A 21,101-nucleotide genomic window follows, 5' to 3' on the forward strand; every position below is an offset into this window, starting at 1 on the left:
CAACATTTCGTCGATGGGACAGAGGCTGAAGCTTAGATGACAGTTAAGGACCTATCAGGTTGGCAACTCTCTTTTGAACCCTGTCCAGGAGTGAGAGACTAGTAGCAGATGCACCAGCCCAAATATGACAACAATACTCCATACATGGGCGAACGGTGGCCTTCTAGAGGTGCAGGATACTTTCGGGCATAAGTAGCTTTCTAGCACGGTAGAGAAAGCCTACCTTCGCAGTGGTCCTAGCAATGCTCTCAATGTAATTGTTCCAACTCATGTTCCCTGTGAACGTTAGGCCGAGGAGTTTGTTCGGTCAGTCATGACTGTATAAAAGTTCCTAAGTGTTGTAGACCCGTGCTAGGGGTCACAAATGAAATAAACCACAAGTAGTCTAAAGTGTATAAAATATATATTTATCATAAAGAATACAGGAGCCACTAAAGTGGTATGAGAGGAATGTGTTCGTATCATGCGGTTAAACATGGTATGAATGCCTCCGTTTAGTCTCTGAAACCAGTGGTATTTATAGAACTGGTTGATTCCACTTAGTTCTGAAATAGGGGTGATTTGTGCCCCACAAAACTAAGTAATTCACAATTCTATTTTTTTGGTCGACCACACTGAGGAAGTCACTGAGATTCAGCATTCCCAGGAGCTCCAAAGGGGTCAGAAATACCCCCAAATTGCAAAAAATGACACTTTTTACCCCATAACTTTTGACCCATCCATTAGATTTTTCTGAAACTTGACGAAAATGTGAAGGTAAATTTGGCCCTTCACACTTCTTGCATTCGTCATTTCTTCACTATTTTTTGTGGCGTCATCTCACATGCCATGCAGCACAAGAGGGGGACCACGCACGCACGTTTTTTTAAATTTTTTTTTAACGTCTCTCTCTACCTGGGCTGCCTACTGTTGTTTTGACCCCCCCTCCCCCACTACTACTTCTTTTTTTTTTTTTTTTTGCTTCAGGGTTCCTTACTACACCACTTCAGCACACCCGGACAATGCTGGGTACCCCTGCTAGTAATAATAGATAAGGACACAGCAAGAATCCGATTTCAAATAGGCAAATAGTTTACACCTTGAACCTGCATGATTGGCTGTCCCCATAGATTACTTATGCATTATGGCATCCTAATTGACTTGACATCTTTTCCGGATATGCATTTATTCAGTGGAGATGTGACGTCATCGAACTGAGAAAAGAGTAATGATTAGTTCACACGATCGACTATTGTTTATTCTCTATTATATAAAGCCAAGTGTGTGTATAGCTAAAAGTAAAAAACTACATAAGACACACTCAAAAAGCTGATATGTTCGTTTTTTTTTTACATTATCTCGGGTAAAATGCAAATACTGTTTTGTTTTTAACATCTTGGATGTTCGTATTATTTGGATTATTTGGAATACTGTTCTCAGATTGAGCGTTATTTTCACAACGTTTCGGTTAATGTAACCTTCGACCTTCTTCAGATGTACGTTGTCGAACTCTAAAATCTTTCTGTCGAACTAAAGAGTCTGCATAAAGTACTTGGTGAAATTGTAACGTTAAACTCTTTTGGAAGTTGAAGGTTCAGTCCTCCGAATTACGTGCAATAAAAAAAAATACAATTGTGAATTATTTAGGACTTCTACCTAGTCGTGGTTGACAGACTGCAATCATATTACCCTTGTAGATTAAATAAAGGATTCCGTTTGAAATTGTGTGCAGGTTCCCAGAGTTTGGCAGAAATATTCCAGTGTTTGACAAGATATACCTGAAGAAGGCCGGAGGTTATATCAATCAAAGCATTATTAAAATAACACTCAAGATGAGAACAGTAGTCCAAAAAATCCAACTATGTATAATCAATCCTTATCTCAAAAGTTCAGAAATGATCTTGAATGTTATTCTTGCATCTCTGCCAATGTAACCTTTGACTTGTCTCAGAATATAATTAAGACTTGCATAAGACTTCTACTAGATCATGACTGATGGAACAAGAATAATCTACACTCGTCAATTAAATACAGGGCTCAGTTAGAATTTTTTTTTTTTTTTTTTTTTAAACTCGTGTTCACCTCTAACAAGGCATATCGCCACTTGAACGTAAGGGGCTACTATTTGGGACCATGCCTAGGAAAGATTAACAAGATGTTGGTTTACATTACATTTAAACTTCTGCATATCGGTACAGCTAGGAAAGCAGGTAGCAGGAAGGGAATTCCAAAATCTAGCTGTCCAAGGGAAGAAGCTATTAGAGTAGAAAGCTTTCTGGTATTTAGGGACTTCAATAGTGAAGGGGTGAGATTTTGTTGCTAAGCGGGTCTGTTGGGGATATGTACGTTGAGGGGGGCACAAGTGCAACGAATTCCTTAAAACACATTCCATTAAAATATTTGTAAAACAGGCACAGAGATGCAACATCGTGGGCGATGGGACAGGGGTTGGAGCTTAGTTGACAAAATGGGACCTATTAGATTGAAAACTCTTGTTTGGACCCTATCCGAGAGGGTAGTGGTAGATGCACCAGTCCTGATGTGGCAACAATACTCCATACTTGTGTTGAGAAAACACTCCTGAAGGTCACATCGGCCAAAACATCCTTTATTTTTTTTTTAATATATATATACTTGGGAGTCACCTCCTTATCGAGGCCCGAAGGCCACTCGAGGATAAAGATTAATAAATGTAAGGTGGTAGTGTTGTAATCGTTAATGGTGTAAATTTGATAGAACTTGATTTATGGGGACGGCTCAACAAGAACTTGTTTACATTGGATTTGAAGACTACCATGTTGTATTCAACCGGAAAGCAAGCTAGCGGAACAGTGTTCCACAGGCAAGCAGTTCTGGGAAAGAAGCTAAAATCCAAACGCAGATTCCATGAACTGCTTGCCTGTGGAAGAATATGCGTTTGTATTTTTTTTTTCTGTTAAATAATGCAATAATTCTAAACTCATAAAATCTGTGGTTTTTCTTTTTTTATTTGGATAAATATTTATTTGACATAAAATAAAGGTTGGTATTTTCCCTCTCTTTCAGTAAAGGATTATTACTGTTACAAGAATTCACCTTTTTTTTTTTTTTTTTTAAAAAAACTAACAATAGAAAAAAATATGCTTCACCAGTGTTTTGCATTAATCTATAAAAATAAAACCGATGTATGTATGTGTGAAAATATTTAACTGATAAACTCTTAAACTACTGGTCACATTAACAGGAAATTGTAATCGTACACTAAGGATGGTTTATAATGAGTGAAACCTTTGTTTGGATGGATGAATAATGCGTACAGAAATATATTGGCAAGTTGAAATGCAAAATGTTCATTTCAACTAGCCAAACCTTGGGGACGCATCCCTATTACCGAGAATAATGAACTATTCCATGACGTCACTTCCGGGTACGTGGAGCGGTTTACGAGAGAGTTAGACACAACACGCTCCCACCCCTGGAAGAGGCATCCTTGTGGCTTTCGGGCCAAGATCAAAGTGTAGTATCTGCTCCGGCAGATACTGCAAGCTATGACTAGCTAGGACTAGCAAAGACCAGATGTGGGGGCAACCCCACATGCCTGACCTTTAACCAGCTCCCATTTCCCACCTCTCGGGAGCTGGTCCCCATTTTTCCCTTCCCCCTCCCTTCACTCCTCACATTAAAAATCGGCCTTGTGCCTAATTTGCTCGGTGGGGGAGCAAATAAATACTATCTGTTCCGGCAGATGCTGCACTTAAGATGATTTGTACCAGTCAATGGAGGGGAGGCCCTCTATACTGGGACAATTATTATTTTTGGTAACCAGAGTGCCCCCTTTTTGCCTACTTTTAGGGGAGCTGGTTTTTACCTCACATTAAAAACGGCCTTGTGCCTAATTTGCTCAGTGGGGGAGCAAATAAATACCATCTGTTCCGGCAGATGCTGCAAGCTATGACTAGCTATGACTAGCAAAGACCAGATGTGGGGGCAACCCCACATGCCTGACCTTTAACCAGCTCCCATTTCCCACCTCTCGGGAGCTGGTCCCCTTTTTCCCTTCCCCCTCCCTTCACTCCTCACATTAAAAATTGGCCTTGTGCCTAATTTGCTCGGTGGGGGAGCAAATAAATACCATCTGTTCCGGCAGATACTGCAAGCTATGACTAGCAAAGACCAGATGTGGGGGCAACCCCACATGCCTGACCTTTAACAAGCTCCCATTTCCCACCTCTCGGGAGCTGGTCCCCTTTTTCCCTTCCCCCTCCCTTCACTCCTCACATTAAAAATCGGCCTTGTGCCTAATTTGCTCGGTGGGGGAGCAAATAAATACCATCTGTTCTGGCAGATACTGCAATCAAAGACCATTGCCCTTGCGGCAATCTTCTGGTCCATGTAGAGGCAACCTTACATACCAGTGTGCAAATCACTATCCAGCTCCCATTTCCCACCTCTCGGGAGCTGGTCCCCTTTTCCCTTCCCCCTCCTCCTCTCTCTCCACATTAAAAAGCGGCCTTGTACCTAATTTGCTCAGTGGGGAAGCAAATAAATACAACAGACACTCGAAGTGGATGGTCGTTCACAATTATTCCTGCTATAAGCAAAGATATTGTTCAATCACTACTTTTATGTATTTTTGTTAAAACGTATTTGTTTTATTTTATTTTTTATTTTATTTTTATTTTATTTTTTGTTTTATTTTATTTTATTTTTTGTTTTGTTTTATTTTTTATTTTATTTGTTTTGTTTTATTTTTGTTTTTATTTTATTTTTGTTTTTATTTTTATTTTATTTTTGTTTTATTTTATTTTTATTTTTTTATTTTTGTTTTTATTTTCGTTTTATTTTTTTTATTTTGTTTTATTTTATTTTGTTAATAGATATTTATTTAATTTTTTGTTTTATTTTAATTTTTTTATTTTATTTTTGTCATATTTTTGTAAATACATATTTATTTAATTGTTACTGTGTCTTTCTTCTCATTTATTCAACCACTAACATCACAATGCATACAAATTTATTGATAACTCGAAGTGGTTTAATTTTAAGTCTTTTTTTTATCTGTCGATAGCTCAAAAGGTAGAAAATGCAACTGGAACGCTAAATGTTTTGATTTCGTTTATGGCATCCAAGGCATCAGTAGATGTACGCGTGTGTACATGTGAAAATATTTAAACAATAAACGGTGCAAGTCTATAAGTGGGCCAGTAGTCTTTTTTACTGTAAAAATATGAAAAAAAGCTTTATAATGTACGTACTTGTCACTGCATGAAAATGCCATATTCCAAAAATCTTACGTAAATTGAGCACCTACACGTGTAAAATTTGAATTTAAGCCGCTGAAATACACATTTGCCGAATTTTTGTTGGAGGAGCGTCAACGTGTGGGTGCTCAATTTACGTAAAATTCTTCATATCTTGGAAACTACTCGTTTGCTGGAATTTTAAATGTTATTTTCGTTTTCAACATCCTCAAAAACTTATAAATGTCTTAATTTTCCAAGTTTTTTTTTCTATAGTGTGCAAAGTCAATTGTCTGCCCCCCTTGTCGATCTTATATTTCCCAATAGATGTCGCTAGCAGTGTATCATTCAAAAACAAGATGGTGGGAAGGTTTTCTTCGATAAAATTTCTCATAATATTTGATTTTCTTTAATAAAAAAAAAAACTACTTGATCGATTTACGTGATTTTTGGAATATGACATTTTCATGCAGTGACAAGTACGTACATAATTTTTTCAGATTTTTATAGTAAAAAAGATTACTAGTGGCCCATTTATAGACTTGCACTCAATAAACTCTTCATTTTAGTCATGCTTGTATCAAAATGAAAGTGAAATCCGTAAGTGTTTTTTCTTAAAGAGTCAAGGGAGCCAAAGCATGCTCGTTGGGGAATGTTGAATAACATCTTGTCGAAAAGAAAACTAGTGAAGAGTGGAGATTTGCTGTAAAAGTTAAATTCATTTGCATTAGAAAGTAAAACTGCAAATTTATTTCAGGACAAAAAGTAACGTTTTAGACCAACAATTGATTTTATCCCAAATATATTTGGGTGAATACCAAACGAGACGGGCAAAATATTCAAATAGTACAATTGAACCCGAAATAACCCTGTCCACCCCCGCTGTTTAGTTTCCTTAATTATTTTTGTTTATAAGTGATAGCAACCAAAATTTAGAATAGGCTTCATTTTTGGTCAGTGTTAGACAGGGTTGCAACCACTTTAGATTGCAGAGGAAATAAACAGTTGGAATTTTTCTTTTTAATCTTTCAAGCTAACTTTACCCTTTGTTTTAATTCCTAGTTTAGGGTCAATGTGCCAATGTGTACCAACTTTGTTTTTATGGTGCACCGACAAACGGAGAGTGGACCTGTAAATTCACCCTTGTCCGTTTGCATTTTTCTCAATAACTACACCATGGAATTTTTTGAAATGATGGACTTAGTCATTTCTTTTTTTGCATGGTGCAGAACTCAAATTTACATATGTTAAGGCCTAAAACTGCACCGTTTGTTCATTTCATTAGGATTTAACTCCTCTGGGGACTTTTTGGGCTAAAGGGGGGTGGCAAATGCTGAACTTAGTCATTTTGTTTTATGCCTCATTCATTGTGCACTCACGGGAGACCATGTATGCTTCACTTGTTTTCTTTTTCCCCGTGAGAATCACCATTTATCGAAATCCAAAGGCCACTCAAGGATAAGGGTTAATGAATGTACGGTGTTAGTGTAGTAATCCTTAATGGTGTAAATTGGGTAAAATTTGATTATCTAAGGGGATGACTCAACAAGAACTTGTTTACATTGTATTTGAAGGCTACCATGTTGTATTCAACGGGGAAGCAGGCCAGCGGAACAGTGTTCCACAGGCAGGAAGTTTTTGAGGAAAAAGCTTTGTTCATGGAATCTGTGTTTAGATTTAAGCACAGATAGTGGGGAACTAACACTCACCTTTTTAAAAAGTTGATTTTTAGGAGTGTTTGCGTCTGTTTTGAATGAATATCACATTTAAAATTGTCGGCGGTAAATGGGTTTTATGATATTAAGACGTTTTTTTTTGTTTTTTTTTACATAGGCATCACCACTTATCAAGGCCCAGAGGCCACTCGAGGATAAGGGTTAAGGAGTGTACAGTAGAAATTGGACAATATAGTAATCGTTAGTAATGGAAATTCGGTAAATTTGTTAACTTATATGGAACGGCTCATCAAGAACTTGTTTACGTTAGACTTTAAGACAACCATATTGTAGTCAGCTGGAAAGCAGGAAAACGGAAGACAATTCTACAGGCGTGCAGTTCTAAGAAAAGAAGCTTTGTTCATGGAATCTACGTTTAGGTTTAGGCACAGATAAAGAGTGGGGGAAATTATTGATAGTGTTTTCTGCTAGACGGGTGTTTCTTTTGAAAGTTTGGTGAGGGAGGGGGGCATAGATTGGAGCTCAGTCGAGCACTTGCCATGAAAATAACAAAAAAGCAAAGACAAATTCGCAACATCTCCTGTGAGATAGAGGTTGCATGGAAGAGAAAAGAACATCTCCTACGAGGCTACAAAGTCTATTTGGAACTCTATCAAGGCAGGATAAGTCCTTTCTAGCAGCTCCTGCCCAGATGTGGCAACAGTACTCCATTCTTGGACATACCTGGCTCTGCAATAGATAGAGAATTGCATCAGCAGTGAGATATCTACTGGATCGATAGAAGGATCCCACAATTTTTCCAGTGGCCTTGGCAACAGATTTAATGTATGTGTTCCATTTCAGATCAGGAGTAAAGATCAAGCCCAGAAGCTTGTCAAAACATGAGGCCTCCCCAAGATGAGAGCCATTCATTTTAATTGATGTCAGATGGGAATCAGAGCATTGATGATGTAAAGATAAAAGCTTGGTTTTAGGTGCATTAAAAGTAACTCAAGATCAGAGGGGAGAGAATCAGAGAACTTAATCGTTTACGGCCTTAGATGTGTTACCATAGATGGTAGTGTCATCAGCGTAAATGTCTAGGAATGGTGTAAGTATGTTATTTGGAAGATCATTAATGTAGATCAGCAAGAGAGTTTGGCCCAGGATGGCCCCCTGAGAGACTCCAGCATTTATACTATGAGCTTCTGATTTCTGCTCATCAACCACTACTCTTATGAATCTATCAGAGAGAAATGATTTAATAATTGAGTCGACATTTCCAGCTATACCGTAGCTGGAAATTTTGTGAAGTAAATCTTTATGCCATACTTATCAAAAGCTTTTGATATGTCAAGAGCAATTTCCCTAGAAAGGTAGCCTCCGTCGAAAGATTCGCTAATCCTATGAGATATAGCTGTAAGCACATCTGAGCAGAACGGAAACCATATTGCATGTCACTAAGAAGGTTATTTTTGCTGACATGGTTGATTACTTTTCTGTTTAACACAGATTCCAGCAACTTACTCATGACGCACAGGAGACTTATTGGCCTGTACTGAGGGGGAGATGACCGATCACCTGAATTCTTAAATACAGGGCATATTGATGAGATTTTCTAATGTATTCTCTAATTGTTTTCAGTGGTCGCCATTTTGATTTTACTTTACAGACTTGCCAAATGCGCATGTACAATAGGTTGCGATAAATATAAGTTTGAAGAGAAACAGTAAAAGTGTAAATGGGATTAGGGTTGAGGTTTAAGATTGAGGGTTAGAAAATAAAATAAAAACTGAGGTGTTTTGAAACAACGAAAAAATTGAATCGGAAACTTCCGACTTAGGCCTGAATAGCAATTTGTAAAAAAATTTAACTATCAAAATTACATTAATGCAAGAAATACACACATGACTTTATTAACAGTTTTTATTTCACTCCCATCACGATTTGAGAATGTGATACAAGGTTGTGAAAAAGTTAAAAAAAAAAAAAAATGTCAGAACTCCTTCTCACAAACGCCGCAATTCATACCAACTTAAACCGTAATTCACAATACCAACTCTCAATGTCTTCACTCTGTTTCAGCTGTCAAACTGTCCTCTTCAGTTTGTATGTACATATGGCATTTTGCATCTGAGGGCAATAGCTGCTATAAGAAAAACAAATTGGACTTGGAGAGGACGGAGTAGAGTTTTTGACACTTTTTTTTTTTTTTTTTCTTTGTGACAGCCTTGTCACGTGTTCGAACTGTGGTGAGATTGAGGTAAATACTTATCTAGGTTAATAAAATCATGTGTGTGTGTATTTCTTGTATCAATGTAACTTCGATAATTATATTTAGATTTTTTATTTACAATTAATCAAATATTTATTGAAATTAAAAAAAAAAGAATGCAATGGCTTGAAATAAAACGAAATGCTCAGTGATAGAAAAATTGTATTTAGAATATTCCTTAAATAAGTTTCCAGATTTTTGTTTTTTGTACAGGAATTTAAAATTGTCGCAGTCTCTTGAAAATTATGTATTTTATTGCTATACATTTTATGAGATGATTGACCAATTTTTATGATTTCAGGTTCAAATGAACAGCTACAGCAGGAATTGGAATACACTTTACTAAAGCCCGATTGTCACAGCTAGTGAATTTAAAAAATGCAATCTGGACGTGAGGATGCTTTAGAACAGGGTTCTCACAAACTTGAAAAGTCCTTGAATTTTTTGTTTTGCCTTAAAAAGGCATTGAAAGGCCTTGAAAGTATGGAAAATGTCTTGAAAAGGCCTTGAAAGTATGGAAAATGTCTTGAAAGGCCTTGAAAGTATGGAAAATGTCTTGAAAGGCTTTGAAAGTATGGAAAATGTCTTGAAAGGCCTTGAAAGTATGGAAAATGTCTTGAAAGGCCTTGAAAGTATGGAAAATGTCTTGAAAGGCCTTGAAAGTATGGAAAATGTCTTGAAAGGCCTTGAAAGTATGGAAAATGTCTTGAAAGGCCTTGAAAGTATGGAAAATGTCTTTAAAGGCCTTGAAAGTATGGAAAATGTCTTGAAAGGCCTTGAAAGTATGGAAAATGTCTTGAAAGGCCTTGAAAAGCGTATTTTTTATGTCCAGTAAAAATTTGTCAAAATATTAAAAATAAAATCGAAATAAATACTATTAAATTATTTTTTTTTAACTATTAATAGAAATACCATTAAAATATTTGAAATTGCACTGGGGAACCACACGAAGATTTACCCTTAAAAAGTTGATTTTTTTTTTTTTCGTATTCAACTGCTTACAGGTGTATTCGGGTCTGCTGCAAACAAATATCACAGTTTAAATTCTCGCCGGCAAGAATAACGTACAATAGTAACACCATAAAGATCCAATGCTTTCTATAATGGCTTTTGGTGCAATGGCCGCCATCTTTTTCTTTTTCTTTCTTTTTTTTTCTTTTTTTTTTTTTGTTTTTGTTTTTTAAACAAGGAAAAAAAGGGTTATGGTGTATATAGATTTTTTTCTAAACAAGTGAAAAATAAAAGGATTTTTTCTTTTGGTAAAACTTGCCGTTCCTAACATGGGGAGGTTGGGGATGTTTATTCTGAAAGCCATTCTTTACATGGGGAGGTTGCCGGTGTATATTCCGGAAGCCATATGGGGAGGTTGGGAGTGTCTATTCCGAAAGCCGTTCTTAACATGGGGAGGTTAGCGGTGTCTGTCTGCTACAATAACTGCAATTTTCTGCGCATGCGTACCCACTTCACCGTCGTGTACATGAAAGTTTTTTTTTAAAAAATGGCGGCCAAACATAACTATGCTAGTAACCACAAGCTAGTGAATGTGGTACTTTTGTAAATAATTCTTGTCAGCGACAAAATAAACTGTGATATTTGTTCGCAGCAGACTCGAATACACCTGTAAACAGTTGAATATTAAAAAAAAAAATCAACTTCTTAAATGTAAATCTTTGGGTGGTCCCCCAGTACACTTTCACCAAATATTTTTTAAATATTGAAAATACAATCGAAAATTAAAATTGTATATTGTCGTGAATACAAGAATTGCATCCCTTTGTTTTCCTTAGAATAAGTTCCTGGTAAAGGGACATAACTCACAGGTTGTTGGAGAATGTCCCGATATGTTATAGAGCACTTCTTATTTGCGATAATCTTATAAAGTATGTTAAAAGTTTGGAGGAAAAAACATTTCCATGCCAACCTGCAAGTCCTATGACAGTTTGCCAAGTGACAAACGACAAGTTTCTGATTCCAAAGCTACAGGTTTTAAGTTTGTTGCAAGTCACCTGCAGCCTTTCCTGTGACAACTGACAGGCTTATGGTGCCACTCCTGGCAGAAGATCTCAGTCAGATGGTCAGAAGATTGATGAGGTGCTATATAAGATCTGAAGGTCTACGTGTATCTGATGAAAAATTTAGCAGAGTAGCTGAAGATGAGGAAACGAGGCTCAATTACACGGAGCATCCAGGAAGCTGCAAAGAATGGGGTGTCTGAGAGATAAATACTTGCCTTCAGATTTGAGACTACTAAATTTTTAGACAGTGTGGCGAAGAAAATCCTGAATAAATGACCACTGTTCTATTCTCTTGACAGACAGCTGTCTTCTCTAAACCCAAGACTAATGGCCACCAAGCAGCTATGGCGTAGAAGGCAATTCAAAAGTGCATTTTACATTCTTCTGCACAACAAGAAGGTAAATTAAGATGCGTGTGAAAGTGTCCTGAAAGAATATACTTTTCTTGAATAGACACCTGTCATTGGATCTGAAAAGTTTGTTGGGTTCAACCAGAGTGAAGATGACAGGCTCGACCAACTGTTTGCAACCTATATGACTGATATTTGTTACAGCAAGTTGTTTCAAGTTATGAAGACTGTTCTGGTGCTCTCTCATAGCCAGGCCAGTATAGAGAGAGAATTCTCTGTGAACAAGGAAATAGAGGTGGAGAATGTGAAGGATGAGACTGTAGTGGCACAGAGGATCATCTGTGACCAGGTTAAATTCTGCAGGAAGGGTGTGTCAAATCCCAATAAACAATCCCCTGATTGTTTCATACTCCATGGCTGGACAGAGGTATGACATGTACCTGGAAAAACAAAAAGAAGAGAGACAAAAAGATTGACAAAAACTCCAGAGAAAGGCAGACCTTGAACAGATAGAAAAACTAAATAAGAAAGTGTGAGTAGAAAATGACATGTCATTGACTTCATCAGCAGATGCCCTAAGTTAAAGCAGAAAATGCTGGAAATTTGAATCTGTTGGCAGTCAAATGCTTTCAGAAAATTGGCCTTTGAAAAAAAAAAAAAAAAAAAAAAATCGACTAAACTCAAAGTAAGGCTTCAAATTAAACAAGAACTGAAAATGATTCAGAATGAATGAATGAATGAATGTGTAGTGATAAGCTTAAGCTGTAAATGGTTGACCAGTTTTGTTGCACACGTTAGAGAACTTTATGTAAGTGTGTTAACTTTAAAGTTACTTTATGAAATAAAGAAATAAATAAAAATGACCTTCCTGTTCCTATTTACAATGCCTCCTTATTGTTTTCTATATAAATGAAAATGACATTTCTTGTTAAGTTTTTTGGTTTATTATATCATCTATATATAGAAAAGCGAAAATGTATGTATGTTCGCTTTTTGTGTATGTCTGTAAAAGGCTTTTTTCACTGGCTTTTCGGTCGGCTCATTCCTTAAAACTTTTTATATCACGTCTAAATGATAATACTTATGAGTTACGAATGGGGGTCGCCTATCTGTTTATTTTGCCCGACTTTTACGCGCTATTTTTTTCCAGATTTTTTTTAGAGCGTCCCTTGTATCTTTTGCTTTTCTGTATAAAACGAGCAAAAACTGGCTTGCAGCTGTGTCATGTTTCAAGGTAAAACATCACGTGACTTAAGGTTCTCGCACCTGTTAATTTCATTTTTTAAAAAAAAATTGTTAAATTAAGAGGTTTTTCATTCCTCTTCTCTCGTGGCCGAGATGGCTAGGTCCCAGGGTATTTTTCCATTTTGTTTCCATCTCCACGTCAAAGGTTCGGGGTTCAAGCCTACTTTCCTACTAAAACATTTAGAGAACTTTAACAATGAAGTTTTTTTGGTTTGTTATATGATTGAATTTTGTCTGGAGAAGGTTTTGGAAAATTTGAAAAAGCCTTGAACAATTTGAAAAAAGCCTTGAACAATTTGGAAAAAGCCTTGAACAATTTGAAAAAAGCCTTGAACAATTTGGAAAAAGCCTTGAACAATTTGAAAAAAGCCTTGAACAATTTGGAAAAAGCCTTGAACAATTTGAAAAAAGCCTTGAACAATTTGAAAAAAGCCTTGAACAATTTGGAAAAAGCCTTGAACAAATTTGGAGAAGTCCTTGAAAAATTTGGAAAAGTCCTTGAAAAATGAACATTGAAAATCATACAAATTCTGTAGAAGAACGATATGCAATAAAATTCTATTTAAACTTGGAAAAAAATGACACAAGTAGAATGCTTAAGATTGCTTTTGAACCATCTTACATGAATCGAGCATCAGTTTTTGAATGGCATAAGAGATTCAAGGAAGGCAGGGAGTCTTTTAGGAATGATGAGAGGTGTAGGAGGACTAAGGAAGTGAGAACACCAGAGTTGATTGGCCAAATAAAGAATTTCATGGATAAGGACTGTTGTATGTCTATAGAAACAATAAGTGCACAGTTTGATGTCAGTATGGGAACTGTACACACAATTATTCGCAAGGAACTGAAGATGCGAAAGATTTCTGTGAAGTTTGTCCCAAGGGTGCTCAGAAGATCAGAAAGTAAGACATTGTTATGACAGCAGGGAAATGGTTGAGCTGATTGATTCAGATTGCAGTCCAGACCTTGCTCCCTGTGACTTTTGGTTATTTCCTAAGCTCAAGGAAAACCTAAAAAAAAATATTAAATACAAATTAGTTTTTTTCTATATTTAATGCTATTTTATTTGTCTTTTTTGTCAGCGAGATAAAAGCCCTGAACCGTTTGAAATCCAGCTCCCTAACATTGAGCTCAGTGGTAACCCATCAGCATTCACAGTATTTGCTAACGTACGGTATGCCGTACTCGAGCATTGTATCAAAGAGGCAGCATGGATGTTCCACCAAGCAAACGGTGCACAGACGTCGGATTCTGAAGATGATGACAACGACGACAAAAGTAAAGATGGACAACCACTCAAAATCCCACGGGTTTGTAGATATTTTTTCATGCTTATTTAAAAAAAAAATACAAAAAAATATTAATGTGCATACTCCTCATGGAATGAAGATGTCATATTCCAAAAATCGTTTAAATTAATCAAGTAGTTTTTTTGTTTTTTTTTTAATGATTTTTAGCGAATACTTATTTTTGACATCCATTGATGATCTAGCATGGTCTGTAAATCTCGGTAGTCGAATTGAGTTATCCACCCATAAATTTTAACACATTCTAATAAACATGGCAGCTCCCACCTCTCCCATCCTAATTTTTTTTTTTTTTTTTTTTTTTTTTTTAAACCAACTTGATCAATTTACATGATTTTAAGAATATGATATCTTGGTTCCATGATGGATATGTATATCAACAATTTTTCTGCAATCTTTAAAAAATTTAAATCGAATTTTACATAAGAACCATTTCTTTTTAATACCATTCATATGACTGTTAGTATTGCCTGTTAATTATTTGGAATTAAAAGTCAAGAAAGACTTTTATTTTTGTAAATTAATACTTTGGGTAGTTAATATTTGTTCAGAAAACATCTTTTAATATCTTTCTGAAGTTTTTAAGATGAGGATAATTTGTATTATTTGGATTCTTCAGACTACTGTTCAACAAAGGAAATAATAATAATAATATTAGTAATAATATTAATAGTAATATTAATAATAATAGTAATATTAATAATAGTATTATGTTCAACAAAGGAAATAATAGTAATATTAATAATATTATTAATAATATTATTAATAATAGTAATATTAATAATATTATTAATAATAGTAATATTAATAATATTATTAATAATAGTAATATTAATAATATTATTAATAATAGTAATATTAATAATATTATTAATATTAATAATATTAATAGTAATAGTAATATTTAAAGTAATAATAATATTAATAGTAATAATAGTATTAGTAGTAATAAAAATAGTAATAATAATATATTAGTAATAGTAATAAAGTAGTTAGTAATATTAATAAAGTAATTCTTCAGACTACTGTTCAACAAAGGAAATAATAATATCAATAATAACAGTAATAATATATTAGTAATAATAAGTAATAACAATAGCAAAGGTGATAAAGGTACAATAAAAATAGCAGGGAAACACTGAAATGGGCATGACTTTAAAAAAAATAAAAATTGAAAAGTCATAAAAAAATCATTATTTGAATTCTTCCGACTTATCTTTAGTCTTGCAACATTTCAGTCAATGTAACCTCTGACTTTCTTCAGGTGTGTCTTGTTGAACTTGTGAATCTTTCTGTCAAACTCTGGAATCTACACAGAAATTTTGAATGAATTCCCCCCCCCCGAGTTCGACAAAGATTCCAGAGGTCAAGAGATACACCTGAAGAGGGTTGCAGGTTACATCGACCGAAATGCTGTGTGAAATTACACTCAAGATGAGAACAGTAGTCCGAAGAATCTAAATATGAATAATCGATCCTCACCTCAGAAATTCAATTTTATTTTACATAAAAGCAAAACTTACACGAGAACACTTAAAAATTGAGAATTTGTGATAAGAGCCCCTCCCTCCTCCCCAATTTTTATACCTCCATTATTTTACAATTTCTTAAAACTTTTTTTTTCAAATGCTGCAATTAAATTTTCACAGAAGAGAAACTTCTTACAGTAGAATTCTTCTCAATAGTAGCTCAGAAAATCCAAATAACATGAAAAAAAAGAAGCTGTCTTTAATCTGTTTTCTATAAAATATATCTCTGTTTCTGTGAATGGGGACCCATATTGACCTGAATGTCTTAGATTGTGATTTATGGAATAAACTGGAAATATAAAACTATATCCTTTAATGCATCCTATTTTACTGATAAATAGACGGTGAGAATTGACATCTGGCCCCACTGCAAGGCTGGAAGAAATGTTGCGGTGGACAGCTGAAGACTTGGATCAGGACGGTCAAACAAAACTCAGAGTTGATTCTGGGTCCTTACCTCTACGGTCTATGTCGCTGCAACTGCGAATGGCTTCCACTCGTGGCTGCTGTGGCATCGGATCGTTGGGCGTGGTCGGCCTCAATTCGAGATGTGACTAACACAATGGGTGGAGCTGGCTCAACAGATCAACAGTGATAGCCGAAACAAGTAAAAGTACAATTGATATCTCCTATATGGACGTCAAGAGGTGACGTAGCAACTACGATCCTTTAAGAGCTTTGCCACAGTCACAGGCCTCAATCTAATATTCACTCTTTCATCCAGCATGCTTTGAATAGATCCGTTACATTCACCTGGCTCTGTCGGTGGGGTTTTAGAATACGCCGACTGCCCCCCTGCAGAGGGTAAAAGTCCCTCAATGGGGATTCTGGATATGACATTAAACTATATCCAGTGGTGAGGCCCCAGCTTGTGGCCTTTGGGGAGTGTGGAGCCACACTTTAATTACCATTGCTCCCAGGTCCACTCTGATCCGGAGTGGTAGTACCTGTTAGGGTCCCAACTATGGGTTAAATAGAAACCGACATGAAAACAACAAATATATTCTATCAAAAAAATTTTTCTTAAATCTTTGGATTCGGCATTAAATAACCCAAAAAGGGTTGATATGCCGTAAAACAAAAACCAACCAAACCAACCAACCGTTACATTCACCATTTGAAAAAGGGATTATCCCGAAATATATAATGGAGTTATCACATACAATAGACCTTACAAGTAAAACATTGATACTTTACACAATTGAATATGTGTGTGTTTTTATATATATATATATATATATATATATACACACACACACATACACAATTGAATAAATATATGTATATACTTATTGATTTGCAAATTGTCATTTGTTTTTCTTTCGTCCTCAACACCGACTACATTCTATTCCTTGCATTGTGATAAATCTTTTTTACATTAATATGTGATATAATAAACACTGTAATTTACAGTTCTTGCAATTTCCTTTCAAAACAACTTTTTTTTTTGTTTTTTATTTTTTTTAGATTGTGGGAATGGGGCTGAATCTCCTGTTTGAACTCGTACGCGAAACTCAAAAGCAGTATCCTGAATTATGCGTGAAGGCATTACGAGCGCTGCTGGATCTTTTACAAGGACAGTTGCCGGAAGGAATGAAAGAAGAGCCGGCTGATGTCTTGGGTAAATACCTTCCCTTCTCCGTCCGACAAGAAAGAGACTTTTCTGGAAGTCTGTTCACTGATCTAGGCCTAAGCATAATTTAATATGCACACTTTCAAAGAATTGCTTATAAAAGCTGCCCTCGTGGGGAGGCAAATAAATTAGTATTGGTGCCACACTGGTTTCCAGAGCTCTCTCACCAGATTAACTGTTTTGCAGGACATCATCCAATTTCATCTTTAGAATATCTCCTGCACATATGCCCCTAATTATGCACAAATTTGGGGACAGCAACTCCATGCAGAAAGAGCCCCCCCCCCCCAAAAAAAATGGGTCGCCTATAGGCCACGATGCCTTAGGATTGAATTCCAAAGGTTGAGCAGTCCATGCAACAATCAACTTAGCCCCTTTTTTTGGCTAGATGGATGATCGGCTAGGCCTGATCTGATCAACTGGGCTGCTTTCATCATGCTCTAGATTCTGGGAGTTCATCGCCAACTTTATCATTCAATTTGATTCTTCAGTCTTTTTTTTTTTTTAAATATTTTCTTCGCAAATAGATGCTAGAAGGCATTTATCATGGAATGAAGATATCATATTCCAAAAATTACGTAAATTGATCAAGTATTTTTTTTTTTTTTTTTTAATTAAGAAAATCAAATTTTATGATTTTTTTTAGCGGATAATAATTTTAGCCAGCTATTGATGATCTAACACAGTCTGTAAATCTTGGTAGTCGAATTGAGTTTTGACTAAAGTTAATGCCTTATACAAACTAACATCACAAGTGCATTTGAGAAGTTTTCTTTCTGTACTAGCAGAAAAGCTTGGCATATAGAATCAACAGTAGGTTCTTTGATATAACAGGGGCACATTAGACATGAATGTTTCTGTTTAGAGCACAATTGAAACATGATACTTAACTTTGGCATTTTAAACTTAAATTGAAGCCATTATACAAAATGTACTCTGGATTAAGTCATTGCGGGGAGGTATGTGAAGCTTCCTCCTGGTGCACCATGGAGGGTCCCCAACTAGAGTAGGCAATTGATTTGTTAAAAAAAATAAATAGATTTCACAAATTTCAATGGCAATAAGGTATAGAGGGTTAAACATTCATTGAATCCTCGGCAACGTCTGTTTCTCTGCTAGTATGTGTGTATGTGTGTGTGTGTGTGTAAGTAAAATTGTCTCTGTGTGTGTACATTTCCCTATCAAAGTACTTTGTCAATTTTCGGTCTACCGACTCGAGATTTGACATAAGAGGTATTCAGATTTGGGAAAATCTTTTTAATTTTTAAATTTGGCTGTCAAGAGGTCAAAGTTCAACAATTTAACCTTTGAAAACTCTACCAAACTCCTCCGCCAATTTTGGGTCTAAACACTTGAAATTTTAAATGTAGGTTACTTGGACATAGATCAAACCTTTTAATTTGATTTAACCTCTGCAGCCTCTACCAAATTACTCAACCAATTTCTGATCTAAACATTTGAAATTTTATATAAAGGGTATTCAGAGATAGGGCAAGCTTTTTTAATAAGTTTGGGTCGAAAATTTGAGCTGTAGCAAGCTCTCTAGCAAACTACTCAGCCAATTTTGGGTCTAAACATTTGAAATTTATACATAACGTGTATTCAGAAATCTGGCAAACATTTTAATCAGTTTTGGGGCAAAATTTCACTGCCAAACGTCAAAATTGAAAGAGTTGACCTTTGCAGACTCTACCAAACTCCTCCGCCAATTTTAGGTTAAACACTTGAAATTTTAGATGTGGGTAATTTTGAAATGGGTCAAACTTTTTATTTTGATTTGAGACCAAAACAAATGTAAAGGGGTCAAAATTGGGGTCAAAGTTAAAAAAAAAAAATTACCTCTGCGGTCTCTACCAAATTACACAGACAATTTCTGGTGTAAACATTTAAAATTTTACATAAAGGGTATTCACACATAGGGCAAGTTATGAACAGTACATAGGGCCCGGGCAAAGCCGGGCTGAATTTCTAGTGTGTGTGTGTGTGTGTGTGTGTGTGTGTGTGTATATATATGTTGGTGCAAAAATAATGTCGTTTTTTTACATATATTTACCTGATAAACCTTTTTGCACCAACCTAATATATATATGAATACAAATTTAAGACTGTAAGTTATATTTTACATAAATTTATTGTTCAACAGGATACTGAAATAAGATATCTGGAAATTTCCTTAACTCAGTTTCAAAGAAGTGTGTGTGTGTGTCTACGTTATTCAGTTATGCTATGATTTATTTCAATTTATCACCCAAATATGGTTTCCTAATAAAGGAGTTTAATAATTTTTGTGTTTTTGCTTTTCAGAGGGAATGTTCCAGTTATTAATGGAACTGACCACTGGTCAGGGCTTGGAAAACATCCCTTTAGAATTAAGCAGCACGTTGACGTCGTTATCGTGTGCAGGTCTTATCAGTTTGGTGATCGCATGGGGTGACACGGGAAAATACCTCACATCTATCGGAGCCATGTTGATGAACACGAACCCTCTGTGTGGACAAAGCATACCTGTAAGTAGACCAAATAAGAATATTTATACCAGGGACGTTCCAAAAGTAAGGCCTCCTATTTTTTTTATTTTTTTAACTCGAAAACTAAAACGTTTAAGAGCTACGAAGACAGAAGTGTGTTAGATAATCCAGGTACCTGGGAATGACGTCAAAGGAAAGTCTGTCAGATCCTGGATGCAGGAACCATTGAGAATGATGTTGAGTGACCAACATTTCGAAACAATGCATGGTGGAATGTTTGACGTCTTCTGTGCCAATAAAATAGAGGAGCAGACAACAACAAAGGAGAGAAGCAGCGACAACAGGATAAAAAAAAAAATAAATAAAAGACCTCCCCAACCCCTGCCACGCGTGCCCTCATTAATGTTATAACTATCATTCTGAAGCCGAAAAGGTTAGTTTGAATAAACAAAATATTTTAATATCAGCTGTGTTTTTATTTCACTGCCAAGTGTATATATATCGAGACAATGACAAGTGTATGTATATCGAGACAATGACAAGTGTATATATATCGAGACAATGACAAGTGTATGTATATCGAGACAATGGCAAGTGTATGTATATCGAGACAATGGCAAGTGTATGTATATCGAGACAATGGCAAGTGTATGTATATCGAGACAATGGCAAGTGTATGTATATCGAGACAATGGCAAGTGTATGTATATCGAGACAATGGCAAGTGTATGTATATCGAGACAATGGCAAGTGTATGTATATCGAGACAATGACAAGTGTATGTATATCGAGACAATGGCAAGTGTATGTATATCGAGACAATGACAAGTGTATGTATATCGAGACAATGACAAGTGTATGTATATCGAGACAATGGCAAGTGTATGTATATCGAGACAATGGCAAGTGTATGTATATCGAGACAATGGCAAGTGTATGTATATCGAGACAATGGCAAGTGTATGTATATCGAGACAATGGCAAGTGTATGTATATCGAGACAATGACAAGTGTATGTATATCGAGACAATGACAAGTGTATGTATATCGAGACAATGGCAAGTGTATGTATATCGAGACAATGGCAAGTGTATGTATATCGAGACAATGGCAAGTGTATGTATATCGAGACAATGGCAAGTGTATGTATATCGAGACAATGGCAAGTGTATGTATATCGAGACAATGGCAAGTGTATGTATATCGAGACAATGACAAGTGTATGTATATCGAGACAATGACAAGTGTATGTATATCGAGACAATGGCAAGTGTATGTATATCGAGACAATGGCAAGTGTATGTATATCGAGACAATGACAAGTGTATATATATCGAGACAATGACAAGTGTATATATATCGAGGCAATGACAAGTGTATGTATATCGAGACAATGACAAGTGTATGTATATCGAGACAATGGCAA

At 35.7% G+C, this 21,101-nt stretch overlaps 1 protein-coding gene across 1 annotated transcript in view; it reads left to right on the top strand.

The window, feature by feature from the left end:
* Positions 1 to 21,101, top strand: part of LOC145259046 (E3 ubiquitin-protein ligase MYCBP2-like) — a 563,294-nt gene that overhangs the window by 94,771 nt on the left and 447,422 nt on the right. The window contains exons 3-5 of the mRNA XM_080116672.1: positions 13,821 to 14,048; positions 17,042 to 17,195; positions 19,512 to 19,714. Of these exons, the coding sequence (XP_079972798.1) occupies positions 13,821 to 14,048; positions 17,042 to 17,195; positions 19,512 to 19,714 (585 nt within the window). The remainder of the gene's footprint in view (positions 1 to 13,820; positions 14,049 to 17,041; positions 17,196 to 19,511; positions 19,715 to 21,101) is intronic.

The sequence above is a fragment of the Euprymna scolopes genome, chromosome 34 (genome assembly GCF_053919585.1).
Source record: "Euprymna scolopes isolate OS-2025 chromosome 34, ASM5391958v1, whole genome shotgun sequence".
In the NCBI taxonomy this organism is placed as follows: Eukaryota; Metazoa; Mollusca; class Cephalopoda; order Sepiida; family Sepiolidae; genus Euprymna; species Euprymna scolopes.